Source organism: Anomaloglossus baeobatrachus, chromosome 4 (assembly GCF_048569485.1).
Source record: "Anomaloglossus baeobatrachus isolate aAnoBae1 chromosome 4, aAnoBae1.hap1, whole genome shotgun sequence".
Taxonomy (NCBI): domain Eukaryota; kingdom Metazoa; phylum Chordata; class Amphibia; order Anura; family Aromobatidae; genus Anomaloglossus; species Anomaloglossus baeobatrachus.
The window spans coordinates 58,713,122-58,734,047 of record NC_134356.1 but is presented as its reverse complement, the minus strand read 5'-3'; the positions used below and the strand labels follow the sequence as shown (position 1 = coordinate 58,734,047).

Below are 20,926 nucleotides of genomic sequence, written 5' to 3'. Positions count from 1 at the left end.
GGAGGCCGAAAGTCATGAGGAGGCCGCCTTGGAGGCAGTGCCTCTGGCGGTTTTTTGGGGGCGTGACTTAGACCGCCACGCATAGGAGTTCCTCTGGCCTTTCTCTGGCCTGTTGGACGAGGAGGATTGGGACTTGGCTGAGGGCCGAAAGGACCGAAACCTCGGTTTTATTTTCCGTTGCTGAGGTCTCTTCGGTTTGGACTGGGGTAAGGACGAGTCCTTTCCCTTGGATTCCTTAATTTCATCCAATCGTTCGCCAAACAATCGGTCGCCAGAAAACGGCAAACCGGTTAAGAACTTCTTGGAAGCAGAGTCTGCCTTCCATTCGCGTAGCCACATGGCCCTGCGGACTGCCACCGAATTAGCGGATGCTACCGCTGTACGGCTAGCAGAGTCCAGGACGGCGTTCATGGCGTAGGACGAAAAAGCCGACGCCTGAGAAGTCAAAGACGCAACTTGCGGAGCAGAGGTACGTGTGACCGCATTAATCTCAGACAGACAAGCTGAGATAGCTTGGAGTGCCCACACGGCTGCAAAGGCCGGGGCAAAAGACGCGCCTGTGGCTTCATAGATGGATTTCACCAGGAGCTCTATCTGCCTGTCAGTGGCATCCTTGAGCGATGAGCCATCTGCAACTGATACTACAGATCTAGCCGCCAGTCTAGAGACTGGAGGATCCACCTTGGGACATTGAGCCCAACCCTTAACTACGTCAGAGGGGAAGGGGTAACGTTTGTCATTAAGGCGCTTAGTAAAGCGCTTGTCCGGAAATGCTCTGTGCTTCTGGACAGCATCTCTGAAGTTAGAGTGATCGAAAAACGCACTCCGTGTACGTTTGGGAAACCTAAACTGGTGTTTCTCCTGCTGAGACGCCGACTCCTCTATAGGTGGAGGTGGGGGAGAAAGATCTAGCACCTGGTTGATGGACGATATAAGATCATTTACTAAGGCGTCCCCCTCAGGTGTATCAAGATTGAGGGCAATGTCAGGGTCAGAGCCCTGAGCTGCGACGTCTGCCTCGTCCTCCAGAGAGTCCTCAAGCTGAGACCCCGAGCAGCGTGAGGAAGTCGGGGAAGATTCCCAGCGAGCCCGCTTAGCCGGTCTGGGACTGTGGTCCGTGCAGGAGTCCTCCACGTGAGACCTAGGGGCCACCCCGGGAGCACGCTGCGGCGCAGACCGAGAGGGGCCTGGAGGCGATGATCCAACAGTGCCCGGGGCCTGTCTAAGGACCGGTCTGGACTGCAAGGCTTCTAGTAGCTTGGCAGACCATTTGTCCATAGACTGATTCATGGATTGTGAAAGCGACTCAGAGAGTTTCTCAGCAAAAACTGCAAACTCTGTCCCTGCCGCCTGGACAGTGGAAGCAGGAGGGCCTGCCTGAGCCGAGGGGCCCACTAGTGACCGAGGCTCCGGCTGAGCAAGTGCAACCGGGGTCGAGCATTGCTCACAGTGAGGGTAGGTGGAACCCGCAGGTAACTTAGCCGCAGAAGAGGTACAGGTGGCAAAATAACCCTGTGCCTTGGCACCCTTGCTCCTTGTGGACGACATGCTGTTGTCTCCTAGGAGAGTGATCACTGAGGGTATATAGCCAAAAGTAAACAACCTGGCCGAACAGAGAAAATATATACGAATATATATATATATATATATATATATATATATATATATATATATATATATATATATATATATACTCCGGCACCCTAGGGGGGACCAGCACCGGGTGACCGGTGTGGCTTACCGACCGCCCAAAGCGGAGTGTGTGTCCACCAGATTCCCTGCCTTAGGTCTCCCAGAGCTGCAGAGCTCGTTCCTGAAAATCCTCCACTGGCAGAATGTGTGTAAAAATGGCTGCCGGAGCTCTCAGGGGAGGAGGGAGCCGTGGGCGGCGACTAGTAAAGTGCGGGAATCTGGGGCCCACAGTGATCAGTGAGGGGGGGGGAGGAAACCTAAAGTCTGCTCCAGCCCTCACTGCCGACGTCAGGTCGACCGTCCCGCCCTTACCCCTGACTGGCAGGCCTGGGGGCGGGAGTTATGGTACTAGGCCGCAATGAAGCCGGGGACTAAATTTAATACCGCGGCCGACAAACAGGCTCGGTCGGCGCGGAAGTCCCGGTCTTCACAAACCAGCAGCTGCTGCAGCGTCTGTGAAACAAGCGCTCCATGCACAGTCCCCATGGGGACACAGAGTACCTTTAGATGCAGGACCCTGTCCCTGAGGATACATAGACTCCTGTCCGTCAGATTCCCACAGGGGCTGCGGAGGGAGCCCGGTCCCAGTAAATGGATGACCGGTCAGGATCCCACTTATCCCAGAGCCTCTAAGGGATGGTGAAGGAAAACTGCATGTGGCTCCAGCCTCTGTACCCGCAATGGGTACCTCAACCTTAACAGCACCGCCGACGTAGTGGGGTGAGAAGGGAGCATGCCGGGGGCCCTGTGGGGGCCCTCTTTTCTTTCAACCGATAAAATCAGCAGCTGCTGCTGACTAAAATGGGAAAACATGAGTGGATGTGTGCCTCCTTCCACACAAAGCATAAAACTGAGGAGCCCGTGATCCACGGGAGGGTGTATAGGCAGAGGGGAGGGGTTACACTTTTTCAGTGTAATACTTTGTGTGGCCTCCGGAGGCAGAAGCTATACACCCAATTGTCTGGGTCTCCCAATGGAGCGACAAAGAAATTGTGAAAACATACCCTGCTGTAACTAAATAAAAGCATAGTGCATATAAACATAGGGTACTTAGTAAACACTGTTTTTGATCAAAAAAAGCATAAAGCTATCCCACCAACGCCAAGGTGTACCCAGTTGGGATAGTACCTACACTCTCCAATATTAAAACTTTACCATGGGTCTAAAATAGGCCTCAATGTGGCTAAGGGCTGGGAGCGACCGGGTCCCAACAGGACACACACAGTCAGGGGGATTCACAGAATGAAATGTCCAGCTCACCAAGAGGGAGGGCCACACCCCATTTGTACTGAATACAAAAAAAAACTATATAAAAACAAAAAAGTGAGCCGGAGTATGAGATGGTATACATGGAACTTGTGAGCTCATGTTCACACTGGCCATTATACAAAGAGAAACCAAGGGAAAAATTGTGAAAACATACCCTGCTGTAACTAAATAAAAGCATAGTGCCTATAAACATAGGGTACTTAGTAAACACTGTTTTTGATCAAAAAAAGCATAAAGCTATCCCACCAACGCCAAGGTGTACCCAGTTGGGATAGTACCTACACTCTCCAATATTAAAACCTTACCATGGGTCTAAAATAGGCCGTTTCCTCCTTGCTTTGTTTGATCAATTCTCTTTAAGCCTAGAGACTCACTACCTGTCTAGTTACTGCTCTGTAGGTCTACAATGTTGGTAGAAGTATGTAGATGATGGCTGTATAGCACAGCCGGTATCTGCATGTATTGTCGCTGGCTCAGGTTCTGAGCCTGCCTCTAAAAGTCTAAGACCGGACATTGGATGTTTCAGTAAATCTAATGTTGGGAAGTGGTTAATGTGTAACAGTGACCCAATATATTCAAGGGTGAATGTAAGAACATGACTGCTTGTGGGAGATTAGCTGTGTATTCAATAGGCAATTCTCAGCAACGTCCTTTATTATTAAAGTTGATTTGCCAGTATATATAGATATAACAATGTGTCCTAACAGATAATCTTTGATTACAGCAGTATGCAGCAGTCAGACCCTCAAGGCTATACAGCATGTTATAAGCAGTATAATCAGAGCATTCTCGCATGGCATCACAATTTAAAACTTAAAGTATAACAGTTCATTTCCATTTTTATTTCATAAAATAATGGTACACATGAAAATAAGCAACTTTGTATTATATCTTATCAGACAAAGTTGCTTCTTTCTCTGCCAGAACTGATCAGTCATTAACAAATGTATTAATTCTGAGGTAAAATCTATATTCAGTAAAGAATTTCCCATTCCTGAGATAGGAGATGGTGGGTGTTACTGAGATTCTATGATGATGGAGGAGCTATAGACACTGCTCCTCCCCCTCCTCTCCTCTCTATCTACATAGATAAGTCGCAGACTCCTTTCTCCATAATCCAGTAGTGGGGGTGTCGATATGGTCTATAATAAATACTATGGTGAAAAGCATTACGTCCTACTGATACTGCCTAATATAATTTGGTTATAATAGTCTACACTCTGAACATCTCACTGAGCACTGTTCAATCAATCATTCAAAAATGGAAGGATTATGGCCCAACTACAAACCTACCAAGACATGGCCATCCACCTAAACTGACATCCTATGTAAGGAGAGCACAAATCAGAGAAGCAGCCAAGAAGGCCCATTGTCCCTCTGGAAGAGCTGCAGAGATCCACAGCTTAGGTGGGTGAATCTGCCCACAGGACAACTATTAGTCGTATACTCCATAATCTAGTCTTTATGGAAGATTGGCAAGAAGAAAGCCATTTTTGATGGCAAGCCGTAAGAATTTCAGTTTGCAAAAAGCCATGGAGGGGACACAGTGAGCTTGTGGAAGATGATGCTTTCGTCACATCACCAAAGGAGAACTTTTTGAGCGTAATTCAAAAGCTATATCTGACTGAAAATGTCTACCATACCTACCGTCACACATGGTGGTGGCAGCATCATGCTTTGGGAAGGCTTTTCTTCCGCAGAGACAGGGAAGCTGGTTAGAGTTGACTGGAAGATGGATGGAGCTAAATACAGGGCAATCCTGGAGGAAAACCTGTTAGAGGCTGCAAAAGAATTGAGACTGGGGTGTATGTTCACCTTTCTGCAGGACAACAGCCCTGAACATCCTGCCAGATCTACAATTGATGGTGTAGATGAAAGCACATTCAGGTGTGTGAACGGCCAAGTCACAATCTAGACCGAAATCATATTAAAAATCAGTGACAAGAGGTGAAAATTGCAAAACAGTTCTAGAGTGTCTGTGAACAGCAAAGATGAATCTCTAGATGTCCAAAGCTGGTATATACATACCCCAAAAGACTTGCAGCAGTAATTGCAGCGAAAAGTGATCCTACAAAGTATTGACTCAGGGGGGCTGAATACAAATGCACATCACAATTTTCAGATTTATATTTTTCAAATTTTTAGAAAACCATAAATCATTTCCTTTGCACTTCAATAATAGATAATTTGTGTTGGTATATCACATAAAATTCCAATTAAATACATTTAAGTTTTTGGGTATAACATGAAAACAATGTGCATCGTTCACGGAGTGTAAATACTTTTTTAAGACTTTGTATCTGCCCCAAAGTGGGACAGAGTTCCATAGTCTCTCACTGTTTGTACAGTAGACCAGCAAGACAAACAGTCACTGATCTCGGAGAGACAAGCCAGAGAAAACACTGTCGGCAGCCAGCGAAAGCGTTCAACACGGTGAAATCCTAGGTGCATTGCCCCCTGGGAAGTATGCAAATCAAAAAGGTCCGTGGAGCCTCTGTTAGGAGTCTCAACATGGAAAATAGCCAGATATCCCTCCGGGAAGGACTTAGCCAAGTATTTTCATTTGCATACTTCCCAGTGGGCAATGTACCTAGGATTTCGTGTTGAGCGCCTTTGCTGGCTGCCGGCAGTGTTTTTCTCTGGCTGGTCTCCCCGAGATCAATGATTGTTTTGTCTTGCTGGTCTACTAGACATTGCTCCCACCTAGCCAAAATTCTACTCCACACTGATGAGGGGAAATACCCCAAAACAGCTGTCTGTGGATGGATACCTGGCCTTGTTATTTCCCTTATCATATCTTTAAACTCGTCAAGAGCTGGATATTGACTAAAAGGGCCACTTAATATGGTGGTTATGGTGGTCTCCTAAAAAGAGCCACTCCTTGGCTAGGTCCTTCCTTGAGGGATATCTGGCTATTTTCTGTGTCGAGTTTCCTAACAGAGGCTCCACGGACCTTTTTGATTTGTTTGTACAGTAGAGAATCCCAGTCCATGATGATGGATTAGCCCACAAATTTCTGAAGGCTCGGCTAGTAAGAGAGTATTTGATGTTATTAGACTGCCATTTAATGTCTATTTTTGGCATAATAAAATGCTATGGTTCGAAAACAAATACACAAAACATAAGAGATACAAACAGCCAAAGAAGCAACTAAATTCAGTTCTACAGTGTGAAATAGATACAATAGAAATATCTGTTATCGAAAAACATTCTTAATGCCATTAATTTGATATTCTTTTTTACCTTATTCTTTTCTAATCTTTCTTTTTTTCCAGTCCCCTTGATTTATCCTTTTTTTTTCTTATAGGTTTGGTATGCAACCCTGCGCTGTCTGCCAGGACGATCCAAATGAGCCAGTATGTCTTCCCTGCGACCATGTTTTCTGCAAGATTTGTTTAAGTGAGTGTTTAAAGGCTGGCAATAAAGCCTGTCCAGTCTGCAGAACAGAATTACCCGAACCCTTCGCCATTGAGGTGTCTAAAGAAATGAGGTAATTGTTACACATATTCATACAGAGTGCAGGTTTACTTTTGAATGTTGTCTTATAGTATGAATAAATCTTTGAAAGATGGAGTAGCTTTACTTTTAGTGTATTGTCATGAATAGTCGTGGATATAATCCATTCTCATAAAAACATATCCAGCTGGTTGAGCTTAATCTCCCCAAATTGCAGTTTTGTTTGATGCCTGCACAGCACTTGCAATTGGGAATTGGTTTCTGTAAAGCATATAGAAGGATTTTTGTGTACTCACCGTAAAATCTTTCTCTAAGTTTTCATTGGGATGGTCCTGTGTCCCCCCAATGAAACGAGAGAAAATGCTTCAATTTTTATCACAGTCAATTGATGCTATGTGTTTAAACTGATTATCAATATCACTGAAGAAAAATCTTAAAAAAACACACTTTATTGATGTATATGCTTAAAAAAAGGAGTAACCATTTGGCATAGTATATAACATCTATTATTACAAAACAAACAAAAAAGACAAATAGAAAATCTGCACACCTTTAAGGAGATATTATATTCAACAACCAGAGGTGAGGAGCTAATACCCCTGCCGACGAAATAAATATGTCCTTGAGAGGTCCTCTCAATCGAACAGGAGGGGAGGAGATGAGCTGCTGGAACATGCCACCCACCTCCTTCCTTCCTCCTTTCCGATGGACGCAGGTAGGATGAACAACGACGACGAACAACCTGCGGAATGAAACACCAACGACATTATGATTTGGAGCCACGTGTCTACAATCAAGGATTTTTGCCGTTTTTGCGATCGTTGATCGTTACTCCTAGCTGTTAGACGCTGCGATGTCGCTTACGACATGCGGCACAAACACAGTGACCCCAACGATATATCGTTAGCGATGTCACAGCGTGTAAAGCACCCTTTAGTGTCACACAGCCCTGTATTGCTTAACAAAATTAGAAAGGAACTTGTGGGGATTTATTCACGGTATTTGGACTAATCATATTTGATTTTATAACCATAGGATTATCATCTGTTTATTATTAGATGTTACACCTCAATTGAGAGGACCTCTGAAGGACATATTGTTTTCATCGGCAGCGGTATTAGCTCCTCACCTCTGGTTGTTGAGTATAATCTCTCCTCAAAGGTGTGCAGATTTTGTATTTGCGTTTTTTGTTTGTTTTGTAATAATAGTTGTTATATACTATGCCAATAGGAGGTTACTCCTTTTTTTTAAACATGTACATCAGTTAAGAGTGTTTTTTTTATAATTTTCTTCTGCTATAATGCTTCAATGAAAACATATTTTACCATGGAGATTCACTGCAGGACTAGGTCTCATGTGCAGAGCAGTCCAGCTCATCCGTGTAACCCTGCCCCATCATTGATAAGTAGCTCACTGACCATTCACAGTGTACACAGGAAACTGCCAATCAGGGGTGTGGTCAGGGTTATGCACAGCTTAGAAGTCTTCGCTCTGCTACATCTTCATCAGGCAAAACAGGTATTCTATTAAAACTACAACAAGTAGTCTGTAATACTGTGTTTTTCCAAAAAATAAGCCCTTCCCCAAAAATAAACCCTAGCAGGAATTTTTAGCACTTTCAGTGTAGGACTTAAATATAAGCCCTACCCCCAAAATAAGCCCCAGTCACGTTTAAATAATGACGTGACCATGTAGCTAAAGAAGTTAAAAAATACTGCAGGACACTACATCATAGAAAGCAGACACCCCCAAAAGAGAGAAGAAAAAAGACCTCGCAATCGTACTCAACAGACGCAAAATGGGGAGAACCTGCAGCGGAACGCACACCCACACACATTAGATTGCACACACACCCACACACATTAGATTGCACACACACCCACACACATTAGATTGCACACACACCCACACACATTAGATTGTGCACACAATCACACATCAGATATCCAGCAGGGGAAGATAGGACGCAGTGCAGTGGCGCGCGAGGACCTGTGGTGGAACACATAGAGGATCTGCGGTGGAATACATAGAGCATCAATGCGTTCCACCGCCGAATCGTCAATGTGTCTCACTGCAGGTCCTCGCGCTCCACTGCACTGCGTCCCATCTTCCCCTGCTGGCCGAAAGCAATCGGTATTGCCAGTTGTGGTGAGTGAGTGTGTGCGACCTAATGTGTGTGTATGAGTATAAGTGTGTGTGCGATATGATGTATGTGAGTGTTGAACATCTTTTTTTGGGACATTTATAGGCATAGCAGCATTTGTGCAAATCAGATTAGTGAAAGCATGCAAATTGGAATTTAAAAATATTCAATCATCTCTCATTTTAACAACTCTGCATTATTTATAGGGAATCCATAAAGAATAATATTCAGTTTCGGAAGCGATGTAACGGATTCTTTGTGGACATTGTATGCACCATGTGCTTCAAAGACAACACTCCACCAAAGAGGGAGGTCATTGAATATCTTCTATCATTTCTTTTTGTCAATGTTGGTAAGTGGTTTTGTTTTTGTTTAAGTTTTTAATTAAGGCAGAATTTCAAACTTTAATAATTATCTTTGTAATCTCAGAGCTTGGGCATTACACAAGATCTCTTTCCCCATTTGAGGACGCAGTGGACAAAACCCCGGTGCTCCGATCGGTCATACTGAAGTTGCTCTTGAAATACAGGTAAAAAGTTTTGTGAATGTGGAATTGTCTTTTTTTTATTGTTTCCACACAATTTGTTACTAGGGATGATCGAATACCTCAAATATTTGGCTTCGCGAATATTTGCCGAATATATCGCCGCTATTTGACTATTCAAGAATATTCGATGCGCAATGTAAGTCTACGGAAAATCCGAATAACAACTATTCGGGCTTCCCATAGACTTACATTGCGCATCGAATAGCGGTGACCTATTCGTCAGATATTTGCGAAGCCGAATATTTGTGGTATTCGATCATCCCTATTTGTTACATCATTTGTATAATACAATGCAGGTTTACAAACTTTTACTTTTAGTTTTAAAGATATCGTGGGTTATGCTGAGGAATATTTCAGAAATGTAGAGAGAAATGACCTCCTTATGCAGGATGCCACAGAAGTCTACCTGCTGTTTGTAAACTGTCTTGAGGTAATGTACTGTACATGTGCTACCATTCAGAATTTAATGTGTTTTTATACCGTACCCTATTTATTCATTTTTGTATAACATAGGAAACAAGGCAAGGGCTTGGAATCAATACATTCTTGATACTTTGTTACATCTTATACGTAATTAAGACGTAGATAGTTGAGTGTGTCCAGAATAGGGGCAATAAAAAATTCATATTTTATTAGTAGCACAATTTAAATTACAAATTACAAATGTACATGCTTGGTAGTGCTTATATGTTTTGAGCGTTACCTTATTCTTACTTCCTATGAATGAGGCCAGTTTCACACATCCGGCATATTGCCGGATCCGGCACACTCCACTACAGTGCAATACAGTACAATGGCATTGTGGCAAGCTCCGGTCACATGCTGCTACTAAGCCCTCGGTTAATAATGGCACAGGCGTTTGCGGCACCCCCATTATTTACCTGTAAGTGAATGTAAATAAAAAGACAGAGAAAAATCCTTTATTTGGAATAAAGTACAAAACGCACCCTCCTTTACCTCTTTATTAACCCCCAACACCCTGCAGGTCCAGCGTACTCCACACGAGGTTCCACGCTGCTTCAGCTATGCTATATCTGAATATCACAGAGAGAACGACCGCTCTCTGTGATCTCCAGAGAATGAATGAGCTGAGCAATGAGCGGTGACGTCTCTCAGGTCATTTGCAGTCACAGCTGGAGGTTCCCCCGATCCTTCACCTGTGATCGCAGATAACCTAAACCTCAGGTGGAGGTCACGAAGTTCACAGACCTGCATCTCCTAGCAGAAAATCACAGGTTTTTTTTTACCAAGAGATGCAGATTTGGTGCTGAAATTTTTACACCATATTCCTGCACTTATTCTACACCTGGCAAAAGAAGGGAATTTTGTTTACTTACCGTAAATTCCTTTTCTTCTAGCTCCAATTGGGAGACCCAGACAGTGGGTGTATAGCTACTGCCCTCTGGAGGCCGCACAAAGAACTACACTTAAAAGTGTAAGGCCCCTCCCCTTCTGGCTATACACCCTCCCGTAGGAGTACAGATTCCTCAGTTTTAGTACCAAAGCAAGAAGGAGGAAAGCCAATAACAGTTTCAAAAACAAATTCAAAAACAAATTCAATCCGATAACACGATCGGAGAACTTAAGAAACAACATGAACAACATGTGCACCCGAAAAAACGAAACCCTAAGAACAAATAGGGCGGGTGCTGGGTCTCCCAATTGGAGCTAGAAGAAAAGGAATTTACGGTAAGTAAACAAAATTCCCTTCTTCTTTTTCGCTCCTAATTGGGAGACCCAGACAGTGGGACGTCCAAAAGCAGTCCCTGGATGGGTAAAAAGATACCACATGAACGGGCTGTCAGACAGCCTCTTCCTACAGGTGGGCCACCGCCGCCTGAAGGACCTGTCTACCTAGGCTGGCATCTGCCGAAGCGTAGGTATGCACTTGATAGTGTTTGGTAAACGTGTGCAGACTCGACCAGGTAGCCGCCTGGCACACTTGCTGAGCCGTAGCCTGATGCCGTAATGCCCAGGACGCACCCACGGCTCTGGTAGAATGGGCCTTCAGTCCAGATGGAATCGGAAGCCCAGCAGAACGGTATGTGTGAAGAATTGGTTCCTTGATCCACCGCGCCAGGGTGGATTTGGAAGCTTGCGATCCCTTATGCTGACCAGCGACTAGGACAAAGAGCGCATCCGAACGGCGTAGAGCCGCCGTGCGAGAAATGTAAATCCTGAGTGCTCTCACCAGGTCCAACAGATGTAAACCCTTTTCAAATTGGTGAACTGGATGCGGACACAAAGATGGTAAGGTGATATCCTGATTGAGATGAAAGGAAGAAACCACCTTGGGAGAAAACTCTGGAATTGGACGCAGTACTACCTTGTCTTGGTGAAACACCAGGAAGGGAGATTTGCAAGATAACGCCGCTAGCTCGGACACTCTTCGAAGAGACGTGACCGCCACAAGAAAAACTACCTTTTGTGAAAGCCGAGAAAGGGGAACCTCTTTCAAAGGCTCGAAAGGCGGCTTCTGGAGAGCAATGAGAACCTTGTTCAGATCCCAGGGTTCCAATGGCCGTCTGTAAGGAGGAACGATATGACAAACTCCTTGGAGAAACGTGCGTACTTTAGAAAGCTGTGCCAAGCGCTTCTGAAAGAATACGGATAGCGCGGAGACTTGACCCTTAAGAGAGCTAAGCGACAAACCTTTTTCCAACCCAGACTGCAGGAAGGAAAGAAAAATTGGCAATGCAAATGGCCAGGGAGAAAACCCTTGAGCCAAGCACCACGCTAAGAATATCTTCCACGTTCTGTGATAGATCTTAGCTGAGGATGGTTTTCTAGCCTGTCTCATTGTGGCAACAACCTCCTGAGATAAACCTGAGGCCGCTAGGATCCAGGACTCAATGGCCACACAGTCAGGTTCAGGGCCGCAGAATTCAGATGGAAAAACGGCCCTTGAGACAGCAAATCTGGACGGTCTGGTAGTGTCCACGGTTGGCCTACCGTGAGATGCCACAGATCCGGGTACCACGACCTTCTTGGCCAATCTGGAGCGACGAGTATGGCTCGATGGCAGTCGGACCTGATTTTCCGGAGAACTCTGGGTAACAATGCTAGAGGTGGGAACACATAGGGGAGTCGGAATTGCGACCAATCCTGAACCAAGGCGTCTGCCGCCAGTGCTCGGTGATCGTGAGACCGTGCCATGAAAACTGGGACCTTGTTGTTGTGTCGTGACGCCATCAGATCGACGTCCGGCGTCCCCCAGCGGCAACAGATCTGCTGAAACACGTCCGGGTGAAGTGACCATTCTCCTGCGTCCATGCCCTGGCGACTGAGAAAGTCTGCTTCCCAGTTTTCCACGCCTGGGATGTGAACTGCGGATATGGTGGACGCTCTGCTTTCCACCCACGTCAAAATCCGTTGGACTTCTTGTAAAGCTTGGCGACTGCGTGTTCCCCCTTGGTGGTTGATGTAAGCCACCGCCGTAGAATTGTCCGACTGAATCCGAATCTGCTTGCCTTCCAGCCATTGTTGGAAGGCTCGCAGGGCAAGATAGATTGCTCTGATTTCCAGAACATTGATCTGCAGGGTGGACTCTTCCAGAGTCCACATCCCCTGAGCCCTGTGGTGGAGATACACCGCTCCCCACCCTGATAGGCTCGCATCCGTCGTGACCACTGCCCAGGACGGGGGAAGGAACGACTTTCCCTGTGACAATGAGGTGGGGAGAAGCCACCAACGGAGAGAGTCCTTGGCAGTCTGAGAGAGGGAGACAGTCCTGTCGAGGGACGTCGATTTCCCGTCCCATTGGCGTAGAATGTCCCATTGTAGAGGGCGCAGATGAAACTGCGCGAACGGGACTGCCTCCATTGCTGCTACCATCTTTCCTAGGAAATGCATGAGGCGCCTCAGTGAGTGCGACTGGCTCTGAAGGAGAGATTGCACTCCAGTCCGTAGCGAGCACTGCTTGTCCAGTGGAAGCTTCACTATCGCTGATAGAGTATGAAACTCCATGCCAAGATAAGTCAGAGATTGGGTCGGGGTTAGATGAGACTTTGGAAAGTTGATAATCCACCCGAAACTCTGGAGAGTGTCTAGTGCCACCTTCAGACTGTGTTGGCATGCCTCTTGAGAGGGTGCCTTTATAAGCAGGTCGTCTAGATACGGGATGACCGAGTGACCCTGCGAGTGCAGAACAGCTACTACTGCTGCCATGACCTTGGTGAAGACCCGGGGGGCTGTTGCCAGACCGAAAGGTAACGCTACGAACTGTAGGTGTTCGTCGTGTATGACGAAGCGTAGGAAACGCTGATGCTCTGGTGCGATCGGCACGTGGAGATACGCATCCTTGATATCTATTGATGCTAGAAAATCTCCTTGAGACATTGAGGCTATGACGGAGCGTAGGGATTCCATCCGGAACCTCCTGACTTTTACGTGTCTGTTGAGCAACTTTAGATCCAGGACGGGCCGATACGATCCGTCCTTTTTTGGGACCACAAACAGATTGGAGTAAAAACCGTGACCTTGTTCCTGAAGCGGGACGGAGGTCACCACTCCTTCTGCCTTTAGAGCGGCCACCGCCTGCAACAGAGCATCGGCTCGGTCTGGTGGTGGAGAAGTTCTGAAGAAACGAGTTGGCGGACGAGAACTGAACTCTATCCTGTACCCGTGAGACAGAATATCCCTCACCCAACGGTCTTTGACGTGTGACAGCCAGATGTCGCCAAAGTGGGAAAGCCTCCCACCGACCGCGGGTGTGGGAATCGGAGACCGCAAGTCAGGAGGACGCCGTCTTGGCAACGGTTCCTCCGGCTGTCCTTTTTGGGCGTGACTGAGACCTCCAAGAATCTGAGCGTCTCTGGTCCTTTTGAGTCTTTTTTGACGAGGCGAATTGGGACCTGCCCGGTCCTCGAAAGGACCGATAACCAGACTGACCCTTCCTTTGTTGGGGTTTGTTTTGTCTGTGTTGCGGTAAGGATGAGTCCTTACCCTTGGAGTGTTTGATGATTTCATCCAAACGCTCTCCAAACAATCGGTCACGAGAAAAAGGCAAATTGGTTAAGCACTTCTTGGAATGAGAATCTGCTTTCCAATGTCTCAACCACAGGGCCCTACGCAAAACAACGGAGTTGGCTGACGCCACTGCCGTGCGGCTTGTAGCGTCAAGAACAGCATTAATCGCGTACGACGCGAATGCCGCCATTTGCGAGGTCAATGGTGCTACCTGCGGGGCACATGCACGTGTGACGGAGTCAACTCGCGCAAGCCCGGCTGAGATAGCTTGGAGTGCCCATACGGCCGCAAAAGAAGGCGCTAATGACGCTCCAATCGCTTCATAGATGGATTTCAGCCAGAGCTCCATCTGCCTGTCAGTGGCATCTTTAAGTGCCGCTCCATCTTCAACTGCAACCAAGGATCTAGCTGCAAGCCTGGAAATTGGAGGATCCACTTTTGGACACTGGGTCCAACCCTTGACCACCTCAGGGGGAAAAGGATAGCGTGTATCTTTAAGCCGTTTAGGAAAACGCCTTTCAGGATAAGCGTGGGGTTTCTGGATTGCGTCTCTAAAGTCAGCGTGGTCCAGAAAAGTGCTTAAAGTACGCTTAGGGTATCTGAAATGGATTCTCTCGTGCTGCGAAGCTGACTCCTCCACAAGAGGAGCTGGTGGGGAAATATTTAACATCTTATTGATGTTAAATATAAGATCATTAACTATGGCGTCACCATCTGGTGTATCTAGATTGAGAGCGGTCCCAGGATCAGAATCCTGATCAGTTACGTCCGCCTCATCACCCATAGATTCATCTCGCTGGGATTCTGACCATTGAGATGAATGTGAAGGCCCGTCATAGCGAGCCCGCTTAGGCTGCCCGGGGCCATCGTCCGAGTCAGAGTCTTCACCCTGAGGTGTATATGCCCGTCCCGGAGCTTGGAGCTGAGGGGGACCAGGGGGCAATGATTGCACAGTGTCCGTGGCCTGAAGTACAGGCCTAGCTCGCAATGTGTCAAGAATTTGTGACATAGTGAGAGACATTCTGTCAGCAAAAGCTGCAAACTCAGTTCCTGTCACCTGGACAGCATTCACAGGTGGTACACCCTGGGTCACGTCCAGCAGAGGTCCCGACTGTGCAAGCGCCGCAGGGGCCGAGCACTGCACACAATGGGGGTCCGTGGAGCCTGCTGGTAGAAAAGTCCCACAAGCGGTGCAGGAAGCATATAATGTCTGTGCCTTGGCACCCTTGCGTTTTACGGACGACATGCTGCTGGCTCTCTGCAATGTGAGAGAGTCTATAGCCAAAGGGCGACCAGCGCTATGCAATACAAAGTATTTGTATAAACAAAATACTAAGAATAATACTGGCACAAGAGGGGGCTTACCGCCCGCTGAATAGCGGGTAAGAGGCTGCAGATTCCCTGTCTGGGTCTCCCCGGCTCCCCTCTGCAGCTCAGCGTGTCAGCAGGAATGGCTGCCGGCGTCTGTGGAGAGGGGCGGTCCGTGGGAGTTCCCAAACAAAAGTGCGGGAACAGTGTCCCCTCTGTGCCGATTGTGAGGGCTGGAGTATGTAAAAACGACTCCAGCCCTCAGCGCTGATGCACTGGCCAGCGTCCCGCCCCTCTCCTGACTGGCAGGTCTGGGGGCGGGAACGAACGGAAGCAGGCCGCAAAAGCCGGGGACTCGAGTTATCAGCGCGGCCGCCGTAAAAGCGCGGGCCGCGCTGAAGTCCCCGGCGCACCACAAGTGTCAGCCGCGCCGCAGTCCCAGCGGCCGGCATGACCGTTCCTAGACGTGGCCAGCGTCCCGCCCCTCTCCTGACTGGCAGGTCCGGGGGCGGGAACGAACGGAAGCAGGCCGCAAAAGCCGGGGACTCGAGTTATCAGCGCGGCCGCCGTAAAAGCGCGGGCCGCGCTGAAGTCCCCGGCGCACCACAAGTGCCAGCCGCGCCGCAGTCCCAGCGGCCGGCGCGACCGTTTCCCACTAGTGTGCCTGCTTCAGCGAAGCTGAATGAGGCCTGGCACAAGCGCCGTAGCGCTGATGTCCCCCGGCGCACTACAACACCCAGCAAGCTGCGGTGTGAGCGCCAAATGCACGGGGACACAGAGTACCTTGAGGAAGCAGGGCCATGTCCCTGATGTACTCCGCTCCATCCAACATCTTCTCCAGGGGCTGTAGATGGAGCACGGTCTCAGTGCCTGGAGACCGGTAAATCCCACTTCACCCAGAGCCCTGTAAAAAGGGATGGGGAAGGAATCAGCATGTGGGCTCCTGCCGCCGTACCCGCAATGGGTACCTCAACCTTACAAACACCTCCGACATACAGTGGGGTGAGAAGGGAGCATGCTGGGGACACTATATGTGTCCTCTTTTCTTCCATCCGATATAGTCAGCAGCTGCTGCTGACTAAAAACAATGGAGCTATGCGTGCGTGTCTGACCTCCTTGCGCACAAAGCTAAAACTGAGGAATCTGTACTCCTACGGGAGGGTGTATAGCCAGAAGGGGAGGGGCCTTACACTTTTAAGTGTAGTTCTTTGTGCGGCCTCCAGAGGGCAGTAGCTATACACCCACTGTCTGGGTCTCCCAATTAGGAGCGAAAAAGAAAAAGCCGTGTTTTTTTTGCCGCATTTTGTTTGCCGCGGTTTTTGCCGCTGTTTTTGCTGTGCTTTTTTTGCCAAGAGGTGCACATTTGGTTCTGAAATTGTCTGTACTAGATTTCATCACCAAATGGCAAAAAAAAATAAATTAAAAAAAAAATGTTTTTGGGCCAAGGAATGCAAATTTGATGCTGAAATTTTTATACCTTATTCCTGCATCTATTCTACACATCCTGGCAAAAAGCCGCGTTTTTTTAATGCATTTTTTGCCGCGGTTTTTGCAGCGAGTTTTTTTGCTGCGATGTTTGCCACGTTTTTTTGCCAGGAGGTGCACATTTGGTGCTGAAATCATCTGCACCAGATTTCAGCACCAAATTTCCCACCCCCTGGCAAAAATAAAATATTTTTTTTTCTCATTTTTGGGCCAACGGATGTAAATTTGATGCTGAATTTTTTACATCATATTCCTGCATCCAGTCTACATCTCCTGTCAAAAAAAGTGTTTTTTGTTGTATTTTTTGAGTGGTTTTTTTTTACGCGGATTTTCCTTGATTTTTGCCCCTGGTTTTTGCCAGGAGGTGCACATTTGGTGCTGAAATCTTCTGCACCAGATTGTAGCACCAAATTTGCAATTTTTTCACCAGGTGGTGTAGATTGGGTGCTGGAATCTGGTGTAACAATTTAATAATAACCAAATTTACATCCCTTGGCCCAAAAATGAAAAAAAAAACAAAAAAAATCCGCTGTGCTTATCTTGGTTGTGTAGCAAAAGAAGAGAAACGCATGTGGCTTTTCTTTTGTGAAAAAAAGAAATTAGGTGCGGTCCCCCCCTAATTTTGATACCCAGCCATGATAATGCAGGCTGGAGGCTGAAATTCTCAGCCCGCAGCCGCACGGATCTGGAGTTCTACAATCCGGATCTGCTCAGCCCTACGTTGAACGTGTCATGCACCCCAGCTACAGAAGGACGACAAAGAATGCCGAAAGAGGTGGCGCCGGCACCGGAGAACGGAGACGCCCATCTAACCAGAATACGTGGCTGTAGCACGACCGTTAGGTGAGTATTATAAAGTGTTTTTTACGTTCTACACAGCGGCCTGGGCTCTTATATACAGCATGTTAGAATACTGTATATAAGAGCCCACTGGTGGTGGCCGCAGATTATAGGCCGAAAAACTGGTGACAGGTTCACTTTAAATATTTATCTCTTGTGGCGAATTCCAAATTAAAGAGATTAAATTAGAATGGCAGAATTATTGTTTGTATTATTTTTTTTTGTGAGGGAGGTGAAATAGCAACAAAAACAAGAGATCAGAAGTTCCTGTAGATCCAAATAGTACCAATATAAACTTTAGTTTATCTTGCAAAAAAGCAAGCCTGCGCACAACTCTATCAACCAAAAAATAAAAAATAAATATGGCTCTTAGAATAGGTGACCAAATCTTTTTTAATGAAAGATAAAAGTATATAAATTTGGTATCACTATAACTGCACTGAACCTAGGACCAAAGTTACTTTTTTACTCGTGTACAAATCAAAACCAAAAACAATAACTAAAGTATCAGGTTGTTTTTTTTTTATTTCACCCCACTTGGATTCCCCCCCCCCCCATTTCTTTTAGTATACGTTATGGTATAATGAATGGTGACATTCAAAATTACAGCTTTTCCAGCAAAAAATACAACAAGCCCTTGTACGGCTATGTCACCAGAAACTTTAAAGAAAGGTTATGGCTACTGAAAAGCAAGGGAAAAAACAAAAGGGATAGTAAAAATGGCTGCATTTCCAAGGGGTTAAAAAGGGGTTTAGGTCACTGACCTCAATAGTCAAGACTGGGTGCAGTGTTCTTGTGCAGTATAGCATATCATGGCTCCTAGCAAGGAAACCGAGACTGGCAGAGGACCACCTGAGCTGGTCTGATTTCAGTTGCCGATAGCTTTACAACAAGTCTGCCTCATGTGAATACTCTCCAGCTGATTTTGCATTACAAATCATTATTAAGATCTGTGTTGTCATTTTCATTTACCTGGTGGAGGCTGTTAGAGGCTTGTTAAGGCTGCTGGAGGCAGCGTTTGATCTCCTGCTCCCGCTCATATAATATGCACATCCGCTGTCCATCACTGTGGTGCTGAAACCGCACCGCGGCGATGGGCTGGGGGAGCGGCACATATTATATGTGCCTGCGCCCCCCTTTGATCGCACATGTTCACCTCCCCCCGTGTTAGATATGGCCCCCATGCTGCTGGCCATTCTAAAATAAAAAAAAAGCTTTCCTTACCTCCTCCAGCGTGTCTCCCGGTGTCTCCCCGATCTCACTGCTGATGCTGTGATCAGGCACGCAGAGATCATGTCACTCTGCTGTGCCGATTACATGACTGGCACCGAGAACCAAGAAGTGCTGGAGCTCAACTGCACGCAGGGAGACACGAGGGAGGACAGCGCTGGAGAAGGTAAAGTAAAGTGTTCATTTTACTATGGGTAACAGCATGGGGGCCATATCTAACACAGGGGGACGTGTGCCAGCAATAGGAGACCTGTGCCAGCTGTATGGGATGTGTGCCAGCAATAGGAGACCTATGCCACCTGTATGGGATGTGTGCCAGCTATAGGAGACCTGTGCCAGTTGTATGGGACGTGTGCCAGCAATAGGAGACCTGTGCCACCTGTATGGGACGTGTGCCAGGAATAGGAGACCTGTGCCACCTGTATAGGATGTGTGCCAGCAATAGGAGACCTGTGCCACCTGTATGGGACGTGTGCCAGCAATAGGAGACCTGTACCACCTGTATGGGATGTGTGCCGGCAATAGGAGACCTGTGCCACCTGTATGGGACGTGTTCCAGCAATAGGAGACCTCTGCCACCTGTATAAGACATGTGCCAGCAATAGGAGACCTGTGCCAACTGTATGGGATGTGTGCCAGCTATAGGAGACCTGTGCCACCTGTATGGGACGTGTGCCAGGAATAGGAGACCTGTGCCACCTGTATAGGATGTGTGCCAGCAATAGGAGACCTGTGCCACCTGTATGGGACGTGTGCCAGCAATAGGAGACCTGTACCACCTGTATGGGATGTGTGCCGGCAATAGGAGACCTGTGCCACCTGTATGGGACGTGTTCCAGCAATAGGAGACCTCTGCCACCTGTATAAGACATGTGCCAGCAATAGGAGACCTGTGCCAACTGTATGGGATGTGTGCCAGCTATAGGAGACCTGTGTCACCTGTATGGGATGTGTGCCAGCAATAGGAGACCTGTGCCAGCAATAGGAGACCTGTGCCACCTGTATGGGATGTGTGCCAGCAATAGGAGACCTGTGCCAGCTGTATGGGATGTGTGCCAGCTATAGGAGACCTGTGTCACCTGTATGGGATGTGTGCCAGCAATAGGAGACCTGTGCCACCTGTATGGGATGTGTGCCAGCAATAGGAGACCTGTGCCAGCTGTATGGGATGTGTGCCAGCACAAGGGGGCTATATTCAATATAAGGGGGCCATATCCAGATAAGGGGGCTAATTATAGGATGGGGGGCTATAAGAGACATATACCCTTTATGATTTGTTAGACGGATACTGGCATTATAAGATGTACCCCATTTAACATTAAAAAAAATAAATTCTCTTTTCCTTCACCAAATTTGGGGGTGCGTCTTATAATCAGGTGCGTCTTACAAAGCGAAAAATACGGTAATCTGCAATTCAAATAGACAATATTTACTTGCATCAAGATATATTCCTAATATTAGGCTAAATCTCTGTAGATCAGTGGGTCAGATGCGTACACCAGAAGAGTGAAATTTGATTATTCATGGCAATTTTTGAAGAGAAAAGTCAAATTATTACATTTTTACATGTATGTCAATTGAAATTTACAAGACTTATACCTATTAATGCCTGCTTGAAAAAGCTTTAGTATTTGTCCGTGTTTTGAAAAGCAACTTAATAAAAAAAACTTTACATGACAATCTTAGTAAATGCAGTAACATGTCAAATGTTACTTCATTATTTTGTTGCTCTTTTGTAGGACTCTTTGTTTGAGAAAGGACAAAGAATCCAATGTGCTCCTGCAGACAAAGAAATGTATCTTAAAGATGAAGGATCTTTCCTGGAAAAATACATACGAGGCAGAAATAATCAGGATGATAAGACTGTACAGTTTCTTCAGGATGTGGCGAGAGTTCGGCTGGCACTAAACACAGCGGCAGAATTATTGTCTGTCAAATCTACAGGTAAATTGGAAATGTCACATAATTAAAAGACAATAAAACACACA

At 46.8% G+C, this 20,926-nt stretch overlaps 1 protein-coding gene across 1 annotated transcript in view; it reads left to right on the top strand.

Annotated features, from left to right (window-relative positions):
- RNF213 (ring finger protein 213) overlaps positions 1 to 20,926 on the top strand; it is a 486,493-nt gene that overhangs the window by 347,106 nt on the left and 118,461 nt on the right. Inside the window, exons 43-47 of the mRNA XM_075344370.1 lie at positions 6,269 to 6,451; positions 8,767 to 8,912; positions 8,990 to 9,089; positions 9,426 to 9,537; positions 20,678 to 20,882. Coding sequence (XP_075200485.1) covers positions 6,269 to 6,451; positions 8,767 to 8,912; positions 8,990 to 9,089; positions 9,426 to 9,537; positions 20,678 to 20,882 — 746 coding nt within the window. The remainder of the gene's footprint in view (positions 1 to 6,268; positions 6,452 to 8,766; positions 8,913 to 8,989; positions 9,090 to 9,425; positions 9,538 to 20,677; positions 20,883 to 20,926) is intronic.